This window comes from Pan troglodytes, chromosome 3 (assembly GCF_028858775.2).
Source record: "Pan troglodytes isolate AG18354 chromosome 3, NHGRI_mPanTro3-v2.0_pri, whole genome shotgun sequence".
Lineage (NCBI taxonomy): Eukaryota > Metazoa > Chordata > Mammalia > Primates > Hominidae > Pan > Pan troglodytes.
The window spans coordinates 39,324,929-39,352,569 of record NC_072401.2 but is presented as its reverse complement, the minus strand read 5'-3'; the positions used below and the strand labels follow the sequence as shown (position 1 = coordinate 39,352,569).

Here is a 27,641-nt window from a genome sequence, read left to right as displayed (position 1 = left end):
CGTCTCAAAAAAAAAAAAAAAAATAGGAATAGTATAGATGAAAACACCTCAGACCTAATTTTATCTGTTTTGACTTCCTCACTTTCTTTTAAGAGCCAAACTGACATAAACTCTGTTTACCAGCTTTCATTTCCCCTTCTATTTCACGCTTTGTGATGGAAATGGTGGTATAATGAACAGTGAAATTGAAGAAAACAAAGGATAAAGGAACTATAGGATAAACTGACATAATATGAGCATATGTTCACAGTGTTTAAGTCTATATTATAATGACCACCACATCAAGGGTAATTGCAATTAATTTCCTGAAAGTGTTATTCTAGTTCTTAAAAATGAATGCTCTTTTTCTTATTCATAAATATTTAATCAGTAATCCCCAATAAGGCCTTATGACTATTTAAACAATTTTTTTATTTTAACAAATACATTTACATGTGCCAGTAATATGCCAAGTACTTTGACATATATTTTACAAAATAATAATTCACTGTAATGTATCAAATATTTCTATTCATTCATGGCGCAGCATCATTCTCAAGAGAGAATGTTCTGAAAATCTTTAGAAAGAAGGAATAAAACTAGATGGATAAATGTACTTTGTGGTAAGATTTTGCTTCTTTTTAAAAATTTTTATTTATTTATTTATTTTTGAGACAACAGCTTACTTTGTCACCCAGGCTGGAGTGCAGTGGCGTGATCTCGGCTCACTGCAACCTCCAACCCCAGGGTTCAAGCCATTTTCCTGCCTCAGCCTCCCGAGTAGCTGGGACTACAGGCACGCACCACCATGTCCAGCTAATTTTTGTATTTTTAGTAGGGATGGGGCTTTGCTATGTTGGCCAGGCTGGTCTTGAACTCCTGATCTCAAGTGATCCACCCGCCTCAGCCTCCCAGAGTGTTGGGCTTACAGGTGTGAGCCACCACACCCAGCCAGATTTTGTTTCTTATTGAATTTTCTGAATCATTACAATTTTAAAATGGCCACTAATGGACACAATATTTTCATGTATATATTTTAGGCACTAGGTGTTGGCAAAAAAATGTGTTAAATATAACGCTTTTCATCACTTTGACAGAACTGGCTTTATTCTCTAATCTGTTAGGTTGCAATACCTACCAACAATCCTTGCTTAGAGTGCTTTCTAACTGCTTGTCTCATTGTTTTGGTGGATAAATGCTCCCTTAGTATATCTCTTTTGCTTTTTAATTTTTTAAAAAAAATTTTTAAGAGAGACAGGGTCTTGCTTTATGGCCCAGGCTGGACTCCAATTCCTGGGTTCAAGTGATCCTCCCACCTCAGCCTCCTGAGTAGCATATCTTTTTTGCTTTAATAGAAAAAAAAGACTTTCTCTAAAACATTCATATGGTGATATATCTTCCCCTTACACTGTTCTGTTTCTTTTCTCCTATCACTTATATTTTATCACCTATATGATTTATTTATTATGCATTTTTTAAAATTATCTGATTTCTCCAAATAGAATGTAAGCTCCATGAAACCGAGGTTTTGTCTGCTTTGTTCACTGATGTGTTTCAAGCAATTAGGAGAGTGTCTGTCATATTAAGGGCACTCAATGAATATCTGTTGAGGGAGCAAACTTGCTGAATCATACTGTTAAGGAAATCAAAAGAAAACCTTGAAGGAGGCATTTCTGATCTGACATTCACAAACATCTTGTGATTTAGGCAGGCCAAGTGTTATCCTCATATTTTTGAAAGATTAAATTTCATCACAAACCTAGAGATTTTAAGTTGTGCTAGCGTGTGAAATTTATTTTGCAGAATATTTTACTTGAAAGGTATGTGTCTTTTTACCCTGAGTCATTTTCCTGCCATTTTCTTTATCTACAGGGAATTTCATAATATTCATTTGCTTCTCTTATTTTGACAAGTAAAATGAGCAGTCTCCTATGTCTCAAACCTGCCTTTCAAATATTGCTATGGTATGTCGAAAGTTATCCCAAACTTTGCTCCCTGCCTCCAGCAAACATTTCAAATGGTCTTTCCCAAATATCCTATGAATAAATCCGTAGTCCCTTGCTCCTGATCTGGCTGACACTACAGATATATCACCCATACACAATATGATATGTTTTTCCCTCTTTTCTGCTCAATATTACCAGAGAGCCTTCAATGATTGGCCTCCAAATTGAAATATAATCTAGTTTTTGCTATTGAAGTGGATAATCTTTTTGAGTTTATTCCAATCTTTTTTTTTTTTTTTTTTTTTGAGACAGTCTTGCTCTGTCACCCAGGCTGGAGTGCAGTGGTGCGATCTCAGCTCACTGCAGCCTCCGCCTCCCACGTTCAAGCGATTCTTCTGCCTCAGCCTGCCAAGTAGCTGGGATTACAGGCGCCCCCACCACGCCCGGCTAATTTTTTGTATTTTTAGTAGAGACAGGGTTTTGCCATGTTATCCAGGCTAGTTTCAAACTCCCGAGCTTAGGCAATCTGCCCACCTCAGCCTCCCAAAGTGCTGGGATTACAGACATGAGCCACCGCACCCAGCCTATTCCAACTGTTAAAGAAGGCAGACCTGTGACCAAAGGAAAACATCATATGTTAATGAATGTCTCTGTAAATTAGGCAGCTAAACCATAAGGTTTCTCCTATCCTGACAGCTAATATTTTTAAATTGCTGAATTATGCTATAGAATAACTAATAATGTGAAAGATTTTTAGAAATAATCGACTATGTTTTTAACAGGCATAATTTACATACGATAAAATGGAAAGATGTTTTTTAAAAAACATTTATTTTAAGCTCAGGCCTACATGTGCAGGTTTGTTATATAGGTAAATGCATGTCACTGGGGTTTGTTGTACAGATGATTTCATCATCTAGGTATTGAGCCTAGTACTCATTAGTTATTTTTCCTGATCTTCTCTCTCCTTCCACCCTCTGCCCTCTGGTAGGCCCCAGTGTCTGTTGTTCCCCTCTATGTGTTCTCATCATTTAGCTCCCACTTATAATTGAGAACATGTGATACTTGGTTTTCTGTTCCTGTGTTATTTTGCTAAGGATAATGGCCTCCAGCTCCATCTATGTTTCTGCAAAGGACATGATCTCTTTCTTTTTTATGGCTGCATAGTATTCCATGGTGTATATAATACCACATTTTGTTTATGGAAAGATCTTAAGTGTTCAGTTTCATGAATTTTGACATTCGTGTGCACCTGTGTAACTACTATCACATACCAGATACAGATTTACATCTCCCCAGTAAAGATTCCTCTGGCTCGGCTGGGCATGGTGGCTCATGCCTGTAATCCCAGCACTTTGGGAGGCCAAGGTAGGCAGATCACAGGATGTCAGGAATTAGAGACCAGCCTGCCAACATGGTGAAACCACGTCTCTACTAAAAATACAAAAATTAGCTGAGTGTGGTGGCATGCGTCTATATTCCCAGCTACTCACTGCAACCTCTGCATCCTGGGTTCAAGTGATTCTCCTGCCTCAGCCTCCTGCGTAGCTGGGACTACAGGTGCCCACCACCATGCCTGGATTTTTTTATTTTTATTTTTTGTATTTTTAGTAGAGATGGGTTTCACCAAGTTGGCCAGGCTAGTCTTGAACTCCTGACCTCAAGTGATTCGCCCATCTTGGCCTCCCACTGTGCTGGGATTACAGGCGTGAGCCACCGTGCCTGGCCTAGTCTGGGTTCTTTACTTAGCATGTTTTTGAGATTCATCCATGCTGAGTGATTCAGTAGCTCCTATCTTTTTGTTGCAAAGTACTCCATCATATAAATACACAACATTTGTCCCTTTATCTATTGGGTTATTTCAAGTTTGGGCTATTATAAATATGCTGCTATGAATATTATTGTACAAATGTTTGTGTCAGTATATGTTTTCATTTCTATTCAGTAATGCTCTAGTTGTGGAATACCTGGGTGTCTTAGTCAGCTTGGGCTGCTGTAACAAAGTGCTGTAGACGGAGTAGCTTGTAAACAACAGCCTTCACAGTTCTGGAGGTTGGAAGTCCAAGATCAGTATACCAGCATGGTTGATTCTGATGAAGGTCTTCTTCTGGGTTGCAGAATGCTGACTTTTCTTTGTATTCTTACAGGATGGAAAGAGAACTAGTTACCTCTCTGGTCTCTTCTTACAAGGGCACTAATCCCATCCATTAGCTCTCCACTCTCATGACCTAATTACCTCCCACAGACCCCACCTTCAAATACCATCATATTGGAATTTTAGGTGTACACAAACGGTTAGTCCATTTCACTGGGTATGTTTAATTTTACAAGAAGCTGCCAAATGTTTCTCTAAAGTGGTTGTACTAGCAATATTTCTAGTAGCAAAAAATTCTCATTTTCTCTAGTTTATATTTAATATACTGAATCAATAACACTTAGAATATGTATAGTCAAAGAAATAATCTACATTTCTTCCAAAGTTCCCTGACAACTAGTTAATGAGGTCTTGGGAAAATGTGAGTTGACCTAGAGTAGCCTCTGGTGTGCCTACTATCTGTCAAATAATGAAGATTTTAATGTAAGTTTTCACTTATTTGTAGAGGTCAACGGATAGTTGAGATTTCTTTTCTTGCAGTCATACCCTGAAAAATACTCCTGGCACAAAATATCTAAAAATGTGAAATAAAATGTATTTAAAACTTTAGAAATGTAGAGTTGAACTGGTAAGACAATAAGACTTCTTGGAGGCAGAAAATGAGTAGGAATTATAAATACATATGGGTAAGCAAGAGTGAACAAATTTGTGCCTCAGGAGCATTTGCAAATCTCTGGTGGCCTGGAATTTCAGTTTCACTGGGTCATATGTCAGGAGACAGAAGGCAAAGTCTAAGACTGAGATATGACTGAGATACTAAAAAGTGATATGCTCCATAAAACAGTAATCTAGCACAAATTATGTCTGGTTTTGAGGAAATTTGTCTGTCTTCACTTTGGCTATGGGTGGAGAAAGACAGAAGAGTCCTTTGAGAGTTTGTAAACACAGCTGGCCATAACTTGGATGTTGAGGATCATTACCTGTGAGGTGTGAAAAGTCCAATCCAGGAATGTAGTTGAAGTCACTTTGGGTTAATGGTGCCATTAGACACTCACCAGAGGAAAACACCAATCCTCTTTGGAGGAAAACATCTTTACACCATTCCTCAAATAATTTCCCAAAGTAAAATTCCAAGGAACAATAGCTATTATCAAAAATCATAAAACACATGAAGACTCAATGGACAAGAATCAACAGAAACAACAAACAGCAGAATTGGATCTTCAAAGAATTCAGATATTGGAATCATGAGATATAAAATAGAAAATATTTAGTTTGTTTCAGTACATAAACTATTACATCAAAAAGTATGAGTAAGCACAGAAGAATGTAATTAGACTCATTTCACACCATGTACAAAAACCAATTCAGAATGGATTAAAGACTTGAAGACCTAAACTGTAAAACTACTAGAAGGAAACATAGGGAAAAATATCTATGACGTTCTGGGCAATTTTTTTTTGGTTATGACCCATAAAACAGGCAACAAAAGCAGACATATACAAATTAGATTGCATCAAACTAAAAATCTTCTGCATAGCAAAGGAAATAACTGAGTGAAAAGAAACCTACGGAATGAGAGAAAATATTTGCAAACCATATATATATAAGTGTTTAATATCCAAAATATATAAGGAATTCAGACAATGCAACAGCAAGAAAATAACCTGATTTTAAAATGGGCAAAGGACACTGAAGAGATATTTCTTTTTTACTTTTTTCTTTTTTTTCTTTTCTTTTCTTTTCATTTTTTTTTTTTTGAGACAAGGTCTCACTATGTTGCCCAGGCTGGAGTGTAGTATGGCTCACTGCATTCTTGACCTCCAGGGCTCAAGTGATCCACCTACCTCAGCCCCCCAAGTAGCTAAGACTACAAGTGTGGGTCACCACACTGGCTAATTTTTAAATTTTTTTTGTAGAGATGGGGTCTCACTATGTTGCCCAGGCTGGTCCCAAACTCCTGGGCTCAAGCAATCCTCCAATCTTGGCTTCCCAAAGTGCTAGGATTATTGGCATCAACCACTGCATCAGGCTGACATTTCTTGAAAGAAGACATACAAATGGCCAATACATATATGAAAAAGTTCTCAACATCACTAATCATCAGGGAAATGCAAATTGAAATTTTGTGAAAATACAGTGAAATATCATCTCACACCTAAGATGGCTATTATCAAAAAGGCAAAAATAACAAGTGCTGGTGAAGATGTGGAGAAAAGGGAATGCTTGTATACTGTTGTGGGAATGTAAATTAGTACAGCCATTATGACAGACAGCATAAGGGCTTCTCAAAAAATTCAAAATTAGGCTGGGTGCAGTGGCTCACACCTGAAATCCCAGTGCTTTGGGAGGCTGAGGTGGGCAGATCATGAGGTCAAGAGATTGAGACCATCCTGGTCAACACGGTGAAGCCCCCGTCTCTACTAAAAATCCAAAAATTAGCTGGACGTGGTGGCATGTGTCTGTTGTCCCAGCTACTCGGGAGGCTGAAGCAGGAGAATCGCTCGAACCCAGGAGGCGGAGGTTGCAGTGAGCCGAGATCATGCCACTTCACTCCAGCCTGGCAACAGAGTGAGACTCCAACTAAAAAAAAAAAAAAAAATTCAAAATAAGAACTACTAATAAGGCACAATGACATGCACCTGTAGTCCCAGTTACTTGGGAGGCTGAGTTGGGAGGATCACTGGAAGCCAGGAGTTTGAGAGCAGCCTGGGCAATGTAGTAAGATTGTGTCTCTTTAAAAAAAAGTAGAACTACCATATCGCCCAGCAATCCCACTTCTGGTTATATTTGAAGGAAAGGAAATCAGTGTGTCAAAGGATCTCTGAACTCCCATATCCACTGCAGCATTACTCACAAGAGTCCAGATGTGGAATCACTCTGAACTCCCATATCCACTGCAGCATTACTCACAATAGTCCAGATACGGAATCAATGTAAGTGTCCATCAGTGAATGAATGGATAAAGAAAACGTGGTACATATACACGAGATAATACTATTCCACCTTAACAAAGAAGAAAATTCTGTCATTTGCAACAATATGAATGAATCTGGGGGATACTATGCTAAGTGAAATAAACCAGGCAAAGAAAGAAAAATGCCACATGATCTCACTATATATGGAATCGTAAAGAGTTGAACTCACAGTGGCAGAGAATAGAATAGAATGATGTTTACCGTGGACGACAGGGTGGGGTGAGGGGAATGGAGAGTTGTTGGTCAAAGGATACAAAATTTCATTTAGACAGATGAATAAGTTCTGGAGATCTATTGTATGGCATATTGACTATAGCTAATAATAATGGATTATATACTTGAAAATTGCTAAGAGAGTAAATGTTCTTACCACACACAAACGAAAATGGTATGTGAGTGATGGATATGTTATTAGCTTTGATTTAATCACCTAACAATATATATATCTCAAAACATCACATTGTATACCATAAATATATATATAATTTTTGTCAGTTAAGTATACCTTAATAAAACTTGGGGAAAGGCACCTGAAAATGTATGAAGTTTAAAACAAAATGTAAGGTACTATGATTGGGAAAATAGCAAAAATAGCAATAATTCATACACACAAAGTTAATAGGGAGGACAAACAGAGTCGTTTATTCCCCCAGCCTAAAAATAATATAAAACAAATATGTGGGGAGATCCAATACTCTGCCACATTTTGTGATTCTAAAAAACAATATGAGAAAGGAACAAAGACTATTAAAAGTTACCAGGCAGATTTGAAAAAGAACCAACTGGAAGTTCTAATTGTGAAAAATATAATAAATTAGAAATGCAAGGAATGAAAGGAATAGATTAGATGCAACTAAATAATGAATTAGTGAACTGGAATAGAGATCTGAAGAAATTACCTAGAACACAGCACAGAAGTTAAGAGACATGGAAAGCAAAGGGAGCTATTTCTAATCAAAGCTGCAAAGGATAGAAGAAATAGAATAGGGTAAAGGCAATATTTGAAGAGACAATGGCCAAGAAATTTACAGAATCATTGAAAGACATAAATCCTCAAATTCAGGAAACCCAACAAATCCTAAGCAAAATAAGTGATGAGAAATTCTGCAGAGCATGAAAACTGAAGAGGTTTTTTTTTTTTTTTTAAGATGGAGTCTCGCTCTGTCACCCAGGCTGGAGTGCAGTGGCGTGATCTTGGCTCACTGCAACATTTGCCTCCCAAATTCAAGTGATTCTCCTGCCTCAGCCTTCTGAGTAGCTGGGATTACAGGTGCCCACAACCACACCCAGCTAATTTTTGTATTTTTAGTAGAGATGGGGTTTCACCATGTTGGCCCGGCTGGTCTTGAACTCTTGACCTCAGGTGATCCGCCCACCTTGGCCTCCCAAAGTGCTGGGATTACAGGTGTGAGCCACCGTGCCCGGCCAAGAGATCTTAAAATAACCAGGGATAAATGCAGATTGTCTTTAAAAAGTTTAAAAGAACAATAGTCTGATAGCTCATCTCTTGAAAACGACAATGAAAATCAGAAGGCAGTGAAAAATGCCTGCAAAGTGCTGAGGCAAAATTTTTGTTGACCTAGAATTGGTGAGATGTATATTTTCAGGTAAACAACCCAGAGAGTTTACAATCATCAGACCCTCAGTGAAAGAACTTCTAAATAATTAACTTTAGGAGAAGGAATGTAATCCCAGAAGGAAGGGCAGAGATGCAAGAAGAAATGGCAGGGAAAAAACCTCAACAACAATTATAAACATGTGAGTAAATCTAAACAAATCCTGAAAATATTAGTTGCATAAAATTTAAAAACTCAACTGATTTGTATGTCAGTGAAAAAACAAGATAGAACTAAAATGCTATATAAAAGTAGCATTTAAGTCAGGAAGGAGATGATCCGAGTTAAAGTATTCTAAGACCCTTGTATTGTTTGAGAGAGGTTAACTGTTTATTGACTTTAGGCTTTAAGAATGCATGTTAAAAATTACTAAGGTAACTACTAAAATAATAGAAATATAGTATCTAACCTCACATAACTAAAGGGAAAAATAATGGAATGAGAAAAAAAATATCACTGAATTAATTTAACAGCCAGAAAGGCAAGAAACAATAGAAAGCATGGTACAAATAGGAAGCATTAATAATATGATATAATTAAATCTAAATATACCAATGATCCCAGTAAATGTAAGTGGGCAAATCTATCCAGGTAAAAAGACAAAAAATTATCAGACTAGATTAAAAAAGCAATTTCCAGAAATATGTCATTTAAAACAGACCTATCTAAAGCATTAAGATAAAAATGAAAAGATGAGAAAAATATACGGAACAAATAGTAACTGAAGAAAGCACATGCCATCGTATTGATGTAAGATTTTAAGATTAACATCATTACTAGCAATAAAGAAGGTCAGGATATATGGATAGAAGGTTCAATTCACAAGAATATGCATCAGTTCTAAATTTATATGCCCCAACAAAGATAGCTCTAAAAAGACAATTATAAATCCATTATTTAGTGGGAGATTTTAAACATACTTCCCAGTTATAAAATACAACCATGTGAAGAATAGGAATATAGACAATTCAAACAATTCAAATAGCTAGTTTTACCTAATGGATGTATTTAGAATATTGAACTCAACATCTGGAACACATATTCTTTTCAGGGAATAAAAATACATACTTGGGCTGGGCACGGTGGCTCGCACCTGTAATCCCAGCACTTTAGGAGGCCGAGGCAGGTGGATCACGGGGTCGGGAGATCAAGACCATCCTGGCCAACACGATGAAACCCCGTCTGTACTAAAAAAAATACAAAAAATATTAGCCAAGCGTGGTGGCGGACGCCTGTAGTCCCAGCTACTCGGGAGGCTGAGGCAGGAGAATGGTGTGAACCTGGGAGGCAGAGCTTGAAGTGAGCCGAGATGGCACCACTGCACTCTAGCCTGGGTGACAGAGCGAGACTCCGTCTCCAAAAAAAAAAAAAAAAAAATACATACTTGATATGGTTTGGCAGTGTCCCCACCCAAATCTCACCTTCAATTGTAATAATTCCCACTTGTCAAGGGTGGGACCAGGTGGAGGTAATTGAATCAGTATGGGTTTCCCCCATACTGTGTCTTGTGATAGTGAATAAGTCTCATGAGATCTGATGGTTTTATAAATGGGAGTTCCCCTGCACAAGCTCGCTTGCCTGCCACCATGTAAGACATCTCTTTGCTCTTCCTTCATCTTCTGCCATGATTGTGAGGCCTCCCCAGCCATGTGGAACTTAAGTCCATTACACCTTTTTCCTTTATAATTTACCCAGTCTTGGGTATGTCTTTATTAGCAGTGTGAGAATAGACTAATACAATACCAGACTATAAAAACAAGCCTCAATACATTTCAAACAATCTTTAATATACTTCTCTGACTAAATGAAATTAAATTAGATTCTAGTAACAAAAAGAAAGCTTAAAATAGGTAATATATTTGGAAATTTAAAAAATTCACTTCTAAATAACCTATAGTTGAGAAGAAATTACAATGGAGAATAGAAAATACTAGTAACTGAATGATTAAAAAATACTATCTGTTTAAACTTATGCAATATTACCAAAACATATGACTTTAAATGCTTATACCTAAAACATCAGAAAAAGAACAATAAGATAAACCCAGAAAGTAAAGGCAGGAAATAATAAACACAGGAGCAAAAGTCAATGAACTTAAAAGAATAGATACAGAAAGGATCAATAAAATCACAAGTTGGTTCTTTCTTTCTTTCTTTTTGGCAGAGTCTTGCTGTGTTGCCCAGCCTGGAGTACAGTGATGTGATCTCAGCTCACTGCAACCTCTGCCTCCCAGGTTCAAGCAATTCTCCTGCCTCATCCTCCTGAGTAGCTGGGACTACAGGCTCACACCAACATGCCCGGCTAATTTTTTGTATTTTAGTAGAGACGGGGTTTCACCATGTTGGCTAGGCTGATCTTGATCTCCTGACCTCGTGATCTGCCTGCCTTGGCCTCCCAAAGTGCTGGATTACAGGCGTGAGCCACCACACCCGGCCAAGTTGGTTATTTTAAAGGACTATTTGTATGGATAAACCTCTGGAAAGATTCATATGTTAATGTATTAGTCCATTTTCATGCTGCTGACAAAGACATACATCATTTATAAAGAAAAAAGAGGTTTAATGGACTCACAGTTCCATGTGGCTTGGGAGGCCTCATAATCATGGTGGAGGTGGAAGGACTTTGTACTTGGTGGCAGGCAAAGAGGGAATGAGTGCCAAGCAAAAGGGGGTTTCCCCTTATAAAACCATCAGATCTCACCAGACTGTTCATGACAACAGTATGGGAGAAACAGCCCCCGTGATTCAATTATCTCCCACTGGGTCCCTCCCACAACATGAGGGAGTTATGAGAGCTACAATTCAAGATGAGATTTGGATGGGGACACAGCCAAACCATATCAGTTAATTTCTTAGGGATGCTGTAACAAATGATCATAAACTTAGTGGCTTAAAATGACACAAATGTATTGTCTCACAGTGTAGGTTAGACATTCAACAGAGGTATCCCCAGGCTAAAATCAAGGTATCAGTAAGACTGTGTTCCTTTTGGAGGCTCTAAACTAGAATCCATTTTCTGGCTGTTTCCAGCTTCTGGAAGCTGTCTGAATTGCTTGGCTTGTGGCCTCCTTCCATCTTCAAAGCCAGCAATGGCCTGCTGAGTCTTTCTCATATTGTATCACTCTGACATTGACTCTTCTGCTACCCAATTCCACATTCATGATTACACTGGATCCACCCAGATAATCCAGGATAATTTCTTCATTTTAAGATCAGCTAATTAACAACCTGAATTCCATCTTCTGCCTTAATTCCACTTTGCCATGTTATGTAATATATTTACAGGTTCCAGGAATTAAGATAGGGACATTTATTCTGCCTGCCAAAACTGAATAATAAAAAAAATGACAGAAGGTACAATAACTAATGTTAGAAATTCAAAAGGGATATAACTATAGACATAGCAAAATTAAAGATGTAATAAGAGGATATTGTGAATAATTTATGTCAATAAATTTGAAACACAAAGACACATATCTAGGAAACTTACTTAGGAAGCAATGGAAAGCCCAAGAGTTTTACAACAATTAAAGAAACTCAGTCCATGGTTTTTAATCTTCTCTGTTTCAGATGATTTTCACACTAGTTTCAGATGATTTTCCAGGCAATTCCTGCCAGACTTTCAAGAAACAGACCAAACAGATAAATGCAATTTTATGTAATTTTTTTCAAAGCATAAAAAAGAGGAGACATTTATTTATTTCTTTTTTAAAAAAAGATGAAAATTTTATTTACTGGGAAATTCTTGCTGATTTTTTTTTTTTCTTTTTTGAGATGGAGTCTCACTTTGCTGCCCAGGCTGTAGTGCAATGGTACAATCTCTGCTCACTGCAACCTCAGCCTCCTGGGTTCAAGAGATTCTCCTGCCTCAGCCTCCCAAGTAGCTGGATTACAGGTACACACCACCATGCCCAGCTAATTTTTGTATTTTTATTAGAGACAGGGTTTCACCATGTTGGCCAGGCTGGCCTCAAACTCCTGACCTCAAGTGATCTGCCCACCTCCGCCTCCCAAAGCGCTGGGATTACAGGTGTGAACTACCACACCTGGCTCTTGCTGATTTTTGCATAGGGGTGTGACAAAAGCAACATCAGAATTTATTGTGATTCTATCTACAGAAACTGGAGAAGATGATTTCATTGGTTCATTAAACCCCTCAATGTCTTCTACCTGCCCTTCCTAACCTTTACATTCAAAATTATCTTCCTGCCTATATATCTGTTAGTCAATCATCTTTCTTCCATTAAGTTTATGAAATTCTTCATGACATGATATGGACTTTGACAGTGCTGTTTTTGATGTTGTAATACATGGCAGATTGACTTGTGATAATATCACTTATAGCTTATTCAGGGGTCAGTAAACTATGGTCTTTTACAGCCTCTTTTGTTTAAAATGGTTGGGAAATAAAGAATATTTTATGACATAAAAATTATATTAAACTTGAAGTTTAGTATCCATAAATAAAGTTTTATTGGAATGCAGCCATACTCATTTTTATATGCATTTTCTGTGGCTGTTTTCATCCTATAAGGTGAGAATTGTGTAGTTGCAACAGAGACCATATGACCCACAAAGGCTAAAACATTTACTAAATGACCCCTTATAGAAACTAAGTTGCAGACCATGGCCTATATATTTACATTACACTACAATTATAAAATATAGGTATTTGACAGTATTTAAACCTTTGGATGAATGATCTTACATAGTGAAATGTATAGGTATATCTACATTACAGATATATCCTCTTAATTTTTACCATTTTTCAGTTGACTGTTTTAGCTTTTTTAAATACATATTTTTGTCTGTAAATAATTATAACAATTGGCCGGGCGCGATGGCTCACGACTGTAATCCCGGCACTTTGGGAGGCCGAGGCGGGTGGATCATGAGGTCAGGAGATTGAGACCATCCTGGCCAACATGGTGAAACCCCCGTCTCTATTAAAATACAAAAAATTAGTTGGGCGTGGTGGGGTGCTGGGGTGCCTGTAGCTCCCTCCCGAGTAGCTGGGGTGCCTGTAGTCCCAGCTACTCGGGAGGCTGAGGCAGGGGAAATCGCTTGAATCCAGGAGGCAGAGGTTGCAGTGAGCCGAGATCGTGCCACTGCACTCCAGCCTAGCGACAGAGCAAGACTCCGTCTCAATAAATAAATAAATAAATAAATAAACCAATTATGTCATACTACTCTTTTTTTCCTTTGTTTTCTTTTTCTTTCTTTCTTTCTTTTTTTTTTTGAGACAGGTTCTGGCTCTGTCGCCTAGGCTGGAGTGCCGAGTGCAGTGGTAAGATCTCTGCTCACTGCAACCTCTGCCTCGCAGGCTCAAACCATCCTCCCACCTCAGTTTCCCGAGTAGCTGGGACTACAGGCATGTGCCACCATGCCCGGCTGATTTTTATATTTTTTTGTAGAGACGAGGTCTCACTTTATTACCCAGACTGGTCGCGAACTCCTGAGTTCAAGAGACCCACCCACAGTAGCCTCCCACAGTGCTAGGATTACAGGCGTAAGCCACCATGTCCAGCCTCGTACTACTCTTTTCCAACACTTCCAAGCATTGTTTCCTTCACTTCTTTCTTTTTTTCTTTCCTTTTTTTTTTCTGAGACACAGTCTCAATCTGTTGCCCAGGCTGGAGTGCAGTGGCGTGATCTCAGCTCACTGCAACGTCTGCCTCCCTGGTTCAAGCAATTCTTCCTGACTCAGCCTCCCAAGTAGCTGAGATTACAGGCACCCACCACCATGCCTGGCTAGTTTTGTTTGTTTGGTTTTTTTTTTTTCTTTGAGACAGAGTCTTGCTCTGTCACCCAGGCTGGAGTGCAGTGGCGCAATCTTGGCTCACTGCAACCTCCACCTCCCAGGTTCAAGCCGTTCTCCTGCCTCAGCCTCCCGAGTAGCTGGGATTACAGGCACCTGCCCCACGGCAGGCTAATTTTTGTATTTTTAGCAGAGATGGAGTTTCACCATGTCAGCCAGGCTGGTCTCAAACTCCTGACCTCAAGTGATCTGCCCGCCTCAGCCTCCCAAGTGCTGGGATTGCAGGCGTGAGCCACCATGCCCGGTCTATTTTTGTATTTTTACTAGAGACCAGGTTTTGCCATGTTGGCTAGGCTGGTCTCGAACTCCTGACCTCAGGTGATCCGCCTGCCTTGACCTCCCAAAGTGCTGGGATTACAGGTGTGAGCCGCCGCACCCGGCCTTCTCCACCTATTTCTAATCAATGTTTTCTCCTAATTGCGTTGGCAGATTTTCCTGGCAAATATTTATAGGGAAAATTTCTTGCTTTTTCATAACTTTGACATAAATATTTATAGTGTTTATCACTAAAATATATTTACATCAGTATCCTTAGTGCTATAATATATTGATAATTTGGTCTGAGACAGATAGACTTTATAATGTAAGAATATTTCTCTTTTACAAAGAGAATATAGTAATTTGCAAATAAATGTGATATTTATTACGTGATTTTGAAGCATCTAGATGTAGTTCATATTCTTTTAGACCCACTGATGTAATGTATTTCATTAATATATTTTTAAGTACTATATCATTTTTAAATTTTAGATTCAGAGGGTACATGTGCAGGTTTGTTACATGGATATATTATGTGATGCTGAGGTTTGGGCTTCTAATGATCCCATTGCCCAAGTGGTGAACATATTACCCAATAGGTAGTTTCTAAGCCCTTGCTTCCTTCCCTCCCTTCCCACTTTGGGAATACCCAGTGTCTGTTGAGCCCGTCTTTGTGTCTGTGTGTACCCAATGTTTAGCTACCACTTATAAATGCGAACATGTGGTATTTGTTTTTCTGTTTCTGCATTAATTTGCTTGGGATAATGGCCTTCAGCTGCAACCATGTTGCTGCAAAGGACTTGATTTCAATCTTTTTTATGGCTGAATAGTATTCCATGGTGTATACGTACCATATTTTCTTTTATTATTATTATTATTATTTTTGAGATGGAGTCTCACTCTGTTGTCCAGGCTGGAGTGCAATTGTGTGATGTCGGCTCACTGCAACCTCCGCCTCCCGGGTTTAAGCAATTCTCTGCCTCAGCCTCCCGGGTAGCTGGGATTACAGGTGCATGCCACCATGCCTGGCTAATTTTTGTATTTTTAGTAGAGATGGGGTTTCACCATCTTGGCCAGACTGGTCTTGAACTCCTGACCTCGTGATTCACCTGCCTTGGCTTCCCAAAGTGCTGGGATTACAGGCATGAGCCACCACTGATGGATTGATTCCATGTCTTTGCTACTGTGAATAGTGCTGTGATAAACGTATGAGTGCAGGTGTCTTTTTGGTAGAATGATTTATCTTCTTTTAGATATATTCCCAATAATAAGATTACTCGGTCAAATGATAATTCTATTTTCAGTTCTTTCAGAAATCTCCAAACTGCTTTCCACAGGGCCTGAACTAATTTGTATTTCCACTAACAGCATATAAACTTCCTTTTCTTTGCAACCTTGTGAATGTCTGTGATTTTTTAAATAATAGTCATTCTGACTAGTGTGAAATGGTATCACATTGTGGTTTTGATTTATATCTCTGTAATAATTAGTGATGTTGAGCATTTTTTAATATATTTGTTGGCTGCTTGGATGTCTTGAGAAGTGTCTGTTCATGTACTTTGCCCACTTTTTAATGGGGTTGGTTTTTTTCTTGTTGGTTTGTTTCAGTTCCTTATAGATTTTGTATATTAGCCCTTAGTAAGATCCATAGTTTACAAATATTTTCTTCCATTTTGTAGGTTGTTTCTTTACTCTGTTGATAGTTTATTTTGCAGTGAAGAAACCCTTTAGTTTAATAATGTTCCAATTGTCAATTTTTGTTTGTGTTGCATTTGCTTTTGAGGACTTATTCATAATTTCTTTGCCTAAGTTCATGTCTAGAAAAGTATTTCCTAGGTTTTCTTTAGGATTTTTATAGTTTGAGGTCTTACATTTAGATCTTTAATCTACCTTTAGTTAATTTTTGTATATAGTGAAAGGGGTGCAGTTTCATTCTTTGCCTATGGTTAGCCAGTTTTCTCCGCAGCATTTATTGAATAGAGTATCCTTTCCCCAGTGTTTATTTTTGTCAGCTTCATCAAAGATCAGTTGGTTGTAGGTGTGCAGCTTTATTTCAGGGGTCTCTATTCTGTTGCATTAGTCTATGTGTCTATTAATGTTTTTGTACCATTACCATGCTGTTTTTATTACTCTAGCCTTGTAGTATAGTTTGAAGTTGGAAGATGTGATGCCTCTGGCTTTGTTCTTTTTGCTTAGGATTGCTTTTGCTATTTGGGCTATTTTGTGTATGTGGTGGGTGGGTGGTTCATATGAATTTTAGAATAGTTTTCTCTAATTCTGAAAAGTGACATTGGTAATTTGGTAAGAATAGCGTTGAATCTGTAGATTGCTTTGGGCAGTATGGATGCTTTAATGATACTGATTATTCTGATCCATGAGCGTGAAGTGCTTTTTTTATTTGTTTGTGTTATCTATGATTTCTTTCAGCAGTGTTTTGTAGTTCTCCTTGCAGAGATCTTTCATCTCCTTGGTTAGATGTATTCCTAGGTGTTTTATTTCATGTTTTTTTGTGGTTATTTTAAATGGGATTGCATTCTTCATTTGATTCTCAGCTTGAATGTTATTGGTGTATAGAAATGCTACTGATTTTTGTACATTGATTTTGTATCCTGAGACTTTGCTCAAGTCATTAGATCTAGGAGTCTTTTCACGGAATTTTTAGGGTTTTCTAGGTATATAATCATATCATCAATGAAGAGAGATAACTTGACTTCTCTTTTCCTATTTGGATTCCTTTTATTTCTCTCTTGCTTGATTGCCCTGGCTAGGACTTCCAGTACTTTGTTGAATAAGAATGGTGACAGTTGACATCTTTGTCTTGTTCTCATTCTTAGGAAGAGCACTTCCAACTTTTGCCTGGTCGGTACAATATTGGCTGTAAGCTTGCCATAGATGGCTCTTATTATTTTGAGGTGTGTTCCTTCAATGTCTAGTTTGTTGAGGGCTTTTATCATGAAAAAATGTTGGATTTTATTGAATGCTTTTTCTGCGTCTATTGAGATGATCATACGGTTTTTGTTTTTATTTCTGTTTATGTGGTGAATCACATGTATTGAGTTGCATATGTTGAAATATCCTTGCATCCCAGGAATAAAGCCCACTTGATTGTGGTGAATTAATTGTTTGATATGCTGTTGGATTTGGTTTGCTAATATTTTGCTGAGAATTTTTGCATCTATGTTCATCAAGGAAATTAGCCTATAGTTTTCTTTTTTTGTTGTGTCTTTGCTAGATCTTGGTGTCAGGATGATACTGGTTTCATAGAATAAATTAGGGAAGAATCCTTTCTCCTCAATTTTTTGGAATAATTTCAGTAGGATTGGTAGCAGCTCTTTCTTTTATGTCTGGTAGAAATTGGCTGTGAATTAATTTGGTCCAGGGCTGTTCTGGGCTGGTAGGTTTTTTATTACTGATTCAATTTCCTTATTCATTATTGGTCTGTTTGAAATTTCTGTTCCTTCCTGGTTCAGTCTTGGGAGGTTGTGTGTTTCCAGAAATTTATCCATTTTCCTCTAGATTTTCTGGTTTGTATGCAGAGATAGTAGTCTCTGAGGGTCTTTTGTATTTCTGTGTGATCAGTTGTAATGTTACCTTTGTCATTTCTGATCATGGTTATTTAGCTCTTCTCTTTTTCTTTTTTAATCTAGGTAGCAGTTTATTAATCTTGTTTATCCTTTGAAAAAACAACTTTTGTTTCATTGAACCTCTGTATGGTTTTTTGGGGCCTCAATTTCATTTCATCTACACTGATTTTAGTTATTTCTTTGTTTCTGATAGCTTTGGGTTTAATTTGTTCTTATGTTTTAGTTCCTCTAGGTGTATGCTTAGGTTGTTAATTTAAGATTTATCTTCTTGATATAGGAATTGGCACTATAAACTTTTCTTTTAACACTGCTTTTGTTGTAACCTAGATGTTGTAGTAGATTGTTTCTCTATTTTCATTTGTTTCAAAGAATTTTTTGATTTCATTCAGGAGTAAGTTGTTCAGTTTCCATGTATTTGTCTGGTTTTAAGGGTGCCTCTTGGTATTCAACTTATTTTTTAAGGCTAGTATACCTCGTTACTCATACTCAACAAAAATGAGACAAAAAGAAAAATTTACAAGCCAATCTCAGTTATAAATATAGACATAGAACTTTGAAACAAAACATTAAGAATACACAAGCAGCAATGTAGAAGAATGATCAAATTAGATTTATTACTGGAGTGCAAGATTAAGTTAGCATTAGAAAAATCTAATAATGTAATCCACTACATTAACAGATCAAAGAAGAAATACTATATAATCATCTTAATAATTGTTGAAAGAGCATTCAATTATATTCAATAGCCCTTATAATTAAAAATTCCCAGCAAACTAGGACTAAAAGAGAATTTGCTTAAATTGATAAAGGGCATCTAAAATAATTATAAGAAATATTATCAATGATGATACATTGTAAGTGTTCTTAAAATCAGGAGCAAGCAAGAATGCCCACTCTCATAATTTCTATTCAACATGGTACTGGACATCCTTGACATTGCAGTAAGACAAGTATAAGAAATAAAAAGTATGAAGATTGGAAAGTAAGAAATAAAGTTATAATTATTTGCAGTCAATATGCATATTTGCATAGAAAGCCCAAAAGCTATAAAAATTAAAGTTAATAAAAAAGTTTAATAAAATGGCAAAAAATAAGATTGATATTTAAAGGTCAATTGTATTTCCATATACTACCAACAGACAGAAAACATATTTCCTAAAAGATGCTATTGACAATAGCAACAAAAAGCAAGGCACCTAGGAGGAAATCTAACTAATTATTAATCTAATAATATATAAGATCATAATGGAGAAAATTTAGAAAACTTATTGAAAGATATCAAAGAAACCAAAGAACTCTACATAAATAGACAGAAAGGGCTGGGTGCAGTGGCTCATGCCTGTAATCTCAGCACTTTGGGAGGCCGAGGCAGGCAGATCACAAGGTCAGGAGATTGAGACCATCCTGGCCAACATGGTGAAACCCGATCTCTACTAAAAAATACCAAAAAAATGAGCTGGGTGTGGTGGCACGCGCCTGTAGTCCCAGCTACTTGGGAGGCGGAGGCAGGAAAATCGTTTAAACTCAGGAGGCAGAAGTTGCAGTTATGCAGTTAGCCAAGATCACTGCACTCCAGCCTGGTGACAGAGCAAGACTGTTTCAAAACATAAAAATAAAAAAATAAAAAATAGATAAATAAATAAATAAATACATAAATAAAAAGAAAGGAAGAAATGAATGATAGGAGGGATTCAGTTTCATATCTTTCTTCTCCAACTGATTTCTAGAATCAAGTCAAAAGTACCACTGGGTACTTCACCACTTAACAAGCTGATTTTAAAATTTATTGAAATGAGCGAAGGATCGCTAAGATACTTCTGAAGAAAAATAACAAGGCGACGGGACTTTTTCCTCTCAGATATAAGAGCTTGTATACAGGAAAAGTAGTTTGCCAGCATGATATCTTTGCAAAGATGGAAAAATGGACTAAAGGAACAAAATTGAGAACCCAGAAACACGCTTATATGTACCTGGAAACTTTATATGACAGAGGTGTCATTACAGATAAGAAAAGATAGACTACTCAATAAATGCTAGTGTAATTGGTTATACATAAAGAAAAAACAAATTTAGTTCCACACATCGTACTGTATACAATTCCATGTTTTTTTGTTTGTTTGTTTTAGACAGGTTCTTGCTCTGTCACCCAGTCTAGACTGCAGTGGTATGATCATGGCTCACCACAGCCTCAACCTCCTGGGCTCAAGCAACCCTCCTACTTCACCCTCTGTAGTAGCTGGGACCACAGACACGCACTACCACGCCTGGCTAATTATTATTATTATTATTATTTTGTATTTTTTGTAGAGATGGGGTTTTGCCATGTCGGCCAGGCTGGTTTCAAGCTCCTGGACTCAAGTGACCCACCCACCTTGGCCTCCCAAAGGGCTGGGATTACAGGCATGAGCCACTGTGCCCAGGCATTCCGTATATTAAGAAATGAAATGTGAAAGGCAAAACTTTAAAAACAACTTTTAGAAGAAAATATAGGTAAAGATCTTTTTAACCTTAAGGAAGGACTTCAGACACAAAGCTCAAATTAGAAAGAAAGTGGTTGATAAATTCACTACATTAAGAGCTCCCTTTAACTGAAAGATCAAAAAAAATAAATAGATAAGGTACTGTGAGAAGATATCCTGATAAAAAATGTAGAGAATTCATTGAAATTTTAAGCAGAAAACGTAAATAACTTCTAAACATTAATTAAATAAAAGACAAGCTAACAAAAAATCAAAACTTAGAAAAATGGAGAAAATTAGGAAAATATACATTAAAACCATGATGAGATTCTATTTAACACTCACCAAATTGGCAAAATCTGAAAAGCACTGGTCAGAATGTGTGTCAAAAAGAAAGAACTGCCAGGCAGTGGTTCATGCCTGTAATCCCAGCACTTTTGGAGGTCAAGGTGGGCAGATAACTTGGGGTCAGGAGTTTGAGACCAGCCTGGCCAATATTGTGAAACTTCATCTCTATTAAAAATACAAAAATTAGCCAGGCATGGCGGCAGATGCCTGTAATCCCAGCTACTCAGGAGGCTGAGGCAGGAGAATCGCTTGAACCCGGGAGGCGGAGGTTGCAGTGAGCCGAGATCGTACCACTGCACTCCAGCCTGGCAACAGAGTGAGAGTCTGACTCAAAAAAGAAAAAGAATTTTTATACACTGCGGGTGGGAATATAAATTGATACAAACCATTTTTGTATAATGATATGGCATTTCTAGTAAAACTGAAGAAACACTAAATACCCAGTAATTAAACCCTTAGTGTACACTAAAGACATGTTCATCAATTTTCAGAGTAGCATTATTTTAACATCAACTTCACAGACATATAATTTACGTACAGCAAAATGCTCCTATTTTAAGTGTATAGTTTGATGAGTTTTGACAAATGTACACACCAGTGTACCTACCACCACAATTAGGATATAACACTTTCTATCACTCCTAAAAGTTTCTTCTTGCTTGTATTAGTCTGTTTTCACACTGCTATAAAGATACTATCCGAGACTGGGTAATTTATAAAGGAAAGAAGTTTAATTGACTCCCAGTTCTGCATGGCTGGGGAGGCCTCAGGAAACTTACAGTCATGGTGGAAGGTGAAGGGGAAGAAGGTAGCTCTTCACAAGGCAGCAGGAGACAGAAGGGAGAGCAAAGAGGGAAGAGGCTCTTATAAAACCATCAGATCTTGTGAGAACTCACTCACTATCCCAAGAATAGCCTGGGGGAAACTACCCCATGATCCAGTCATCTCCCACCAGGTCCCTCCCTCAACATCTGGGGATTATAATTCAAGATGAGATTTAGGTAAAGACACAAAGCCGAATCGTACATTACAAAGCTCCATTACAGAAGAGCCCTTCTCCTACTGCCAATGCAGTTTTCCATTTTCTTGAATGTCATATAAGTGGAATCATACAATATATAGTCACTTGATTTTGTCATCCTTATAATGCCTTTGAGATTCATCCACGCTGTTGCTTGTAGTTTGTTCCTTTTTGTGGCTGAGTGGTATCCCATCACATGAATATAGCAAGAGTTGTTTATATATTCATTAGTTTTTAGACATTTGAATTGTTTCCAGTTCTTGGCTATTATAAGTAAGAAAGCTGCTATAAAAATTCACGTACAGGTCTTCGTGTGGACATATGTTTTTATTTCTCTTGTGTAAATTTCTAGGAGTGGAATTTTTGGGTCATATGGTAAGTATATGTTTAACTCATAAGAAAATCTGTTTTCCAGAATGATTATACTATTTTACATTCCTACCAGCAATGTATGAGAGTTTCAGTTCACAGCAACATTATTCATAACAGCAAAAAATGGAACAACACAAATGTTCACTGTCAGAAGAATGAATAAATAAATTATACTATATTCATTCATAAAAATACCGTATATAATTAACTACAGCTCTATGTATCAACATGACTAAAACATGTTAAGCAAAGTAAAAGCAAATCACAGAATACATACGGTATATTCCATATATATGTATATATTTCTAAACTATGCTATAGTGTAGGGGTGAGAAGAGATAGGGGTGCTTCAAATGCATTGGTAATATTCTGTTTCTTAATCTGGGTGATAGGTACATGGGTCTTAGTTATTATTATTTAACTGGCACAATACATTTTATATATGTGTGTATAATATATTTTTATAATAAAAGTTTAAAAAGAAAGGTAGTTGATGTTTCTTTAATCTTACTGTTGCTTTTCTTTAAAAAGAGAAAATATTTGACTTGAGCATTTGTCCTATAGTGCCATGTATTTTCCCAATTCTGCTTAGTATTCTATGTACTTCCTCTGAGAGGTTGCAGTCTTAGTACTGGAGTAATTCTGGAATGCATTTCCATCTCTGAGAGTGAACATTTAGATGTTGACTCTCAGCAGTATTAATGGCAGCAGTTAAATTCATAAATCCTTGCTTATGGAGATGAGAATATAGTCCACCTGATAGCAAAAATGATTGAGTAGAATTTATTTATTTCTTAAAATTATACTGGGGAAGGATGTGTCTTCTATTTATTTCTTTTCCAATTGAATTATTTAAAGCTGAGGTTTAAAAATCATCACGAAATTACCCCATAGCTGAATATAAAGGATCTGTCATCAATTCTAGAAAGCTCAGTTGGTCACTTATTGAATAACAAGACTACAATATTGATAGTAAACATTTCTCTATCTCTCTTTTAGGTCATATCATAGCAATATAAATTGAAGAAGTTGAAAGTTTCATAAAATGAAAAGTGCCAGTGAGGAAAATGGAAAGATGGCAAGAAATCAGTTTTTCAGGTATTTTAGTGATATTAAAAAAGATGCAGATTATGGAGTTCCATCAGATGGTGCATCTCCATATCCTTCCTGGGGCATTATTAGTGAAGGCAATTTTTTTTATTATAGTTACAATCTGATTACAACTTTGATTATAAATATATTAAGATCCCAGCACTTTGGGAGGCCGAGGTGGGCGGATCACCTGAGGTCGGGAGTTCAAGACCAGCCTGACAAACATGAAGAAACCCCGTCTCCACTAAAAGTACAAAATCAGCCGGGCGTGGTGGTGCATGCCTGTAATCCTAGCTATTCAGGAGGGTGAGGCAGGAAAATCACTTGAACCCAGGAGGAAGAGGTTGCAGTGAGCCGAGATCACGCCATTGCACTCCAGCCTAGGCAACAAGAGCAAAACTCCATCTTAGAATAAAATAAAATAAATAAATATATTAAGACATAATGAAATTGTGTATTTGAGTAAATTTTGTATGGCTGGAAATTAAATGTGAATTATTACAGAAGAAATTTCAAATATAGAAGGCTAGTAAATGAGCTCTTAATTTATTAAATAAAAACAAAAATCACCAGTAATTAAACACTTATGGAATTGCTATCAAAATACAAATTATACACATTTTAAAAATGCTTTAATATCAATCATGAGCTTGATTTTTTTCAAGTTTGAAGCAAGGTATATGAGTAGGGGTAATTATTTTATTTTATTTTTTTAATTTTTTTATTATTATACTTTAAGTTTTAGGGTACATGTGCACAATGTGCAGGTTAGTTACATATGTATACATGTTCCATGATGGTGCACTGCACCCACTAACTCATCATCTAGCATTAGGTATATCTCCCAATGCTATCCCTCCCCCATCCACCCCCCCACAACAGGCCCCAGAGTGTGATGTTCCCCTTCCTGTGTCCATGTGTTCTCATTGTTCAATTCCCACCTATGAGGGAGAATATGCGGTGTTTGGTTTTTTGTTCTTGCAATAGTTTACTGAGAATGATGATTTCCAATTTCATCCATGTCCCTACAAAGGACATGAACTCATCATTTTTTATGGCTGCATAGTATTCCATGGCATATATGTGCCACATTTTCTTAATCCAGTCTATCATTGTTGGACATTTGGGTTGGTTCCAAGTCTTTGCTATTGTGAATAATGCCGCAATAAACATACGTGTGCATGTGTCTTTATAGCAGCATGATTTATAGTCCTTTGGGTATATACTCAGTAATGGGATGGCTGGGTCAAATGGTATTTCTAGTTCTAGATCCCTGAGGAATCGCTGCACTGACTTCCACAATGGTTGAACTAGTTTACAGTCCCACCAACAGTGTAAAAGTGTTCCTATTTCTCCACATCCTCTCCAGCACCTGTTGTTTCCTGACTTTTTAATGATTGCCATTCTAACTGGTGTGAGATGGTATCTCACTGTGGTTTTGATTTGCATTTCTCTGATGGCCAGTGATGGTGAGCATTTTTTCATGTGTTTTTTGGCTGCATAAATGTCTTCTTTTGAGAAGTGTCTGTTCATGTCCTTCGCCCACTTTTTGATGGGGTTGTTTGTTTTTTTCTTGTAAATTTGTCTGAGTTCATTGTAGATTCTGGATATTAGCCCTTTGTCAGATGACTAGGTTGCGAAAATTTTCTCCCATGTTGTAGGTTGCCTGTTCACTCTGATGGTAGTTTCTTTTGCTGTGCAGAAGCTCTTTAGTTAAATTAGATCCCATTTGTCAATTTTGGCTTTTGTTGCCATTGCTTTTGGTGTTTTAGACATGAAGTCCTTGCCCATGCCTATTTCCTGAATGGTAAAGCCTAGGTTTTCTTCTAGGGTTTTTATGGTTTTAGGTCTAACGTTTAAGTCTTTAATCCATCTTGAATTGATTTTTGTATAAGGTGTAAGGAAGGGATCCAGTTTCAGCTTTCTCCATATGCTAGCTAGTTTTCCCAGCACCATTTATTAAATAGGGAATCCTTTCCCCATTGCTTGTTTTTCTCAGGTTTGTCAAAGATCAGATAGTTGTAGATATGCGGCATTATTTCTGAGGGCTCTGTTCTGTTCCATTGATCTATATCTCTGTTTTGGTACCAGTACCATGCTGTTTTGGTTACTGTAGCCTCGTAGTATAGTTTGAAGTCAGGTAGTGTGATGCCTCCAGCTTTGTTCTTTTGGCTTAGGATTGACTTGAGAGTAGGGGTAATTATTAAAAAAAAAAAAAAGAAGTAATTCTTTCATTGTGCTCCATATTATTTAGAAATCTTAAAAATATATTTTGCCCCAAATGATTATACGAGAAATGGTGAAGATGCTACATAAAGGTGGAATTAACCATGTCAGTTGTTTTCTTTCTTTTTTTTCTTTTTCTTTTTTTTTTTTAGATGGAGTCTCATTCTGTCACCCAGGCTGGAGTGCAGTGGCATGATCTTGGTTCAGTGCAAGATCTGCCTCCTGGGTTCATGCCATTCTCCTGCCTCAGCCTCCTGAGTAGCTGGGACTACAGGTGCCCGCCACCATGCCCAGCTAATTTTTTCTTTTTCTTTTTGTATTTTTAGTAGAGATGGAGTTTCACTGTGTTAGCCAGGATGGTCTCCATCTCCTGACCTCGTGATCCGCCCACCTCAGCCTCCCGAAGTGGTCAGTTGTTTTCTTATGCTAACAAAAGACTATCAGACTGGGAATTTCTGAAAGATAGGTTGCCTATTCCTTAGTTGATCATTACTGCTAAATAGGAATTCCCAATTTTTACACAGTAAACTTTGATTATTTTTATGAATTAAATCATAGATAATTCTGTCCTAAAGGAAAGATGAATTTAAAATTTTTACTTTGGAATATAGGTTTGCATTTAATTAAATTAAATTAATTAATTTATTTGAGATGGAGTCTCACTCTGTTGCCCAGTCTGGAGTGCAGTGGTGCGATCTTGGCTCACTGCAACCTCCACCTCCCAGGTTCAAGCAATTCTCCTGCCTCGGCCTCCTGAGTAGCTGGGACTACGGGTGCCCACCACCATGGCTGACTAAGTTTTGTATTTTTAGTAGAGATGAGGTTTCACTATGTTGGCCAGGCTGTCTCGAACTCCTGACCTCAAGTGATCCAACTGCTTCGGCCTCCCAAAGTGCTGGGATTACAGGCATGAGCCACTGCGCCTGGCCTGGATTTGCATTTTAAATGACATATATTTGTACAAATTTCAAAAGTGTTTTCATATGTACTATACAATTTGATGTTACTATAACCCCATGAGATTAGCAGGCTTATCTCTATTTTGCTAGTAAGAAAATTAGACTCGTGGAGATTAAGTAAATTGTCTAAGTATCTTGACTAATGACAGATATAGCACTGGAATCTTTTTTCTCCTTTTGAGACATGGTCTCCCTTTGTTGCCCAAGCTGAAGTGCAGTGGTGTGATCATGGCTCACTGCAGCTTCAACCTCCCAGGCTTAAGTGATCCTTCTACCTCAGCCTCCTGAGTAGTAAGGACTACAGGAGTGCACCACCCTGCCTGGCTAATTTTTGTACTTTTTGTAGAGATGGGGTGGTCATGTTGTCCAGGCTGATCTCAAACTCCTGAGCTCAAGCAATCTGCCCACCTCTGCCTCCAAAAGGACTGGGATTACAGGTGTGAGCCACCACACCCAGCCTAGAGTGTTTGTCTTTTGTTTCTGAACTCAGTATTATTTCTATTATACCATAATTTCCATATCTGATGTTTGTCTTCAGACAAAAGTAAAAATTAGGCTGTCATCTTGTTAAATTTCATCTTTAGAAGTTGTGGTAGGCTGAATAATGGCTGTCTAAAGATATCTGGTGCTAATTCTGGAAACCTGTCAGTGTTACCTTATAAGGAAAAAGGGTCTTTACAGATGTGACTAAGTTGAAGGTCTTGAGATGTGAAGATTATTCTGGATTAGCCTTTTCGGCCCTAAATCCCACACAAATGTCTTTATACAAGAGAGGCAGAGGGTGATTTCACACGACAGAAGAGTAGAAACAGAGACACAGAGGAGAAAGCAATATGACTATGGAGACAGAGATTAGAGTGATGTGGCCACAAGCCGAGGAATGCCAGCAG

At 37.5% G+C, this 27,641-nt stretch overlaps 1 protein-coding gene across 10 annotated transcripts in view; it reads left to right on the top strand.

Moving 5' to 3' along the window:
• The window catches only part of TMEM156 (transmembrane protein 156), a 64,869-nt gene that overhangs the window by 5,070 nt on the left and 32,158 nt on the right, over positions 1–27,641 (top strand). For 6 of the 10 annotated variants that reach the window (XM_063808718.1, XM_063808713.1, XM_063808712.1 and 3 more), the window contains one exon: positions 23,474–23,572. The exons of the other annotated variants lie outside the window; for them this stretch is intronic. In XM_063808718.1, the coding sequence (XP_063664788.1) occupies positions 23,542–23,572 (31 nt within the window). In that variant the 5' untranslated portion in view covers positions 23,474–23,541. The remainder of the gene's footprint in view (positions 1–23,473; positions 23,573–27,641) is intronic. 10 annotated transcript variants of the gene reach the window in all.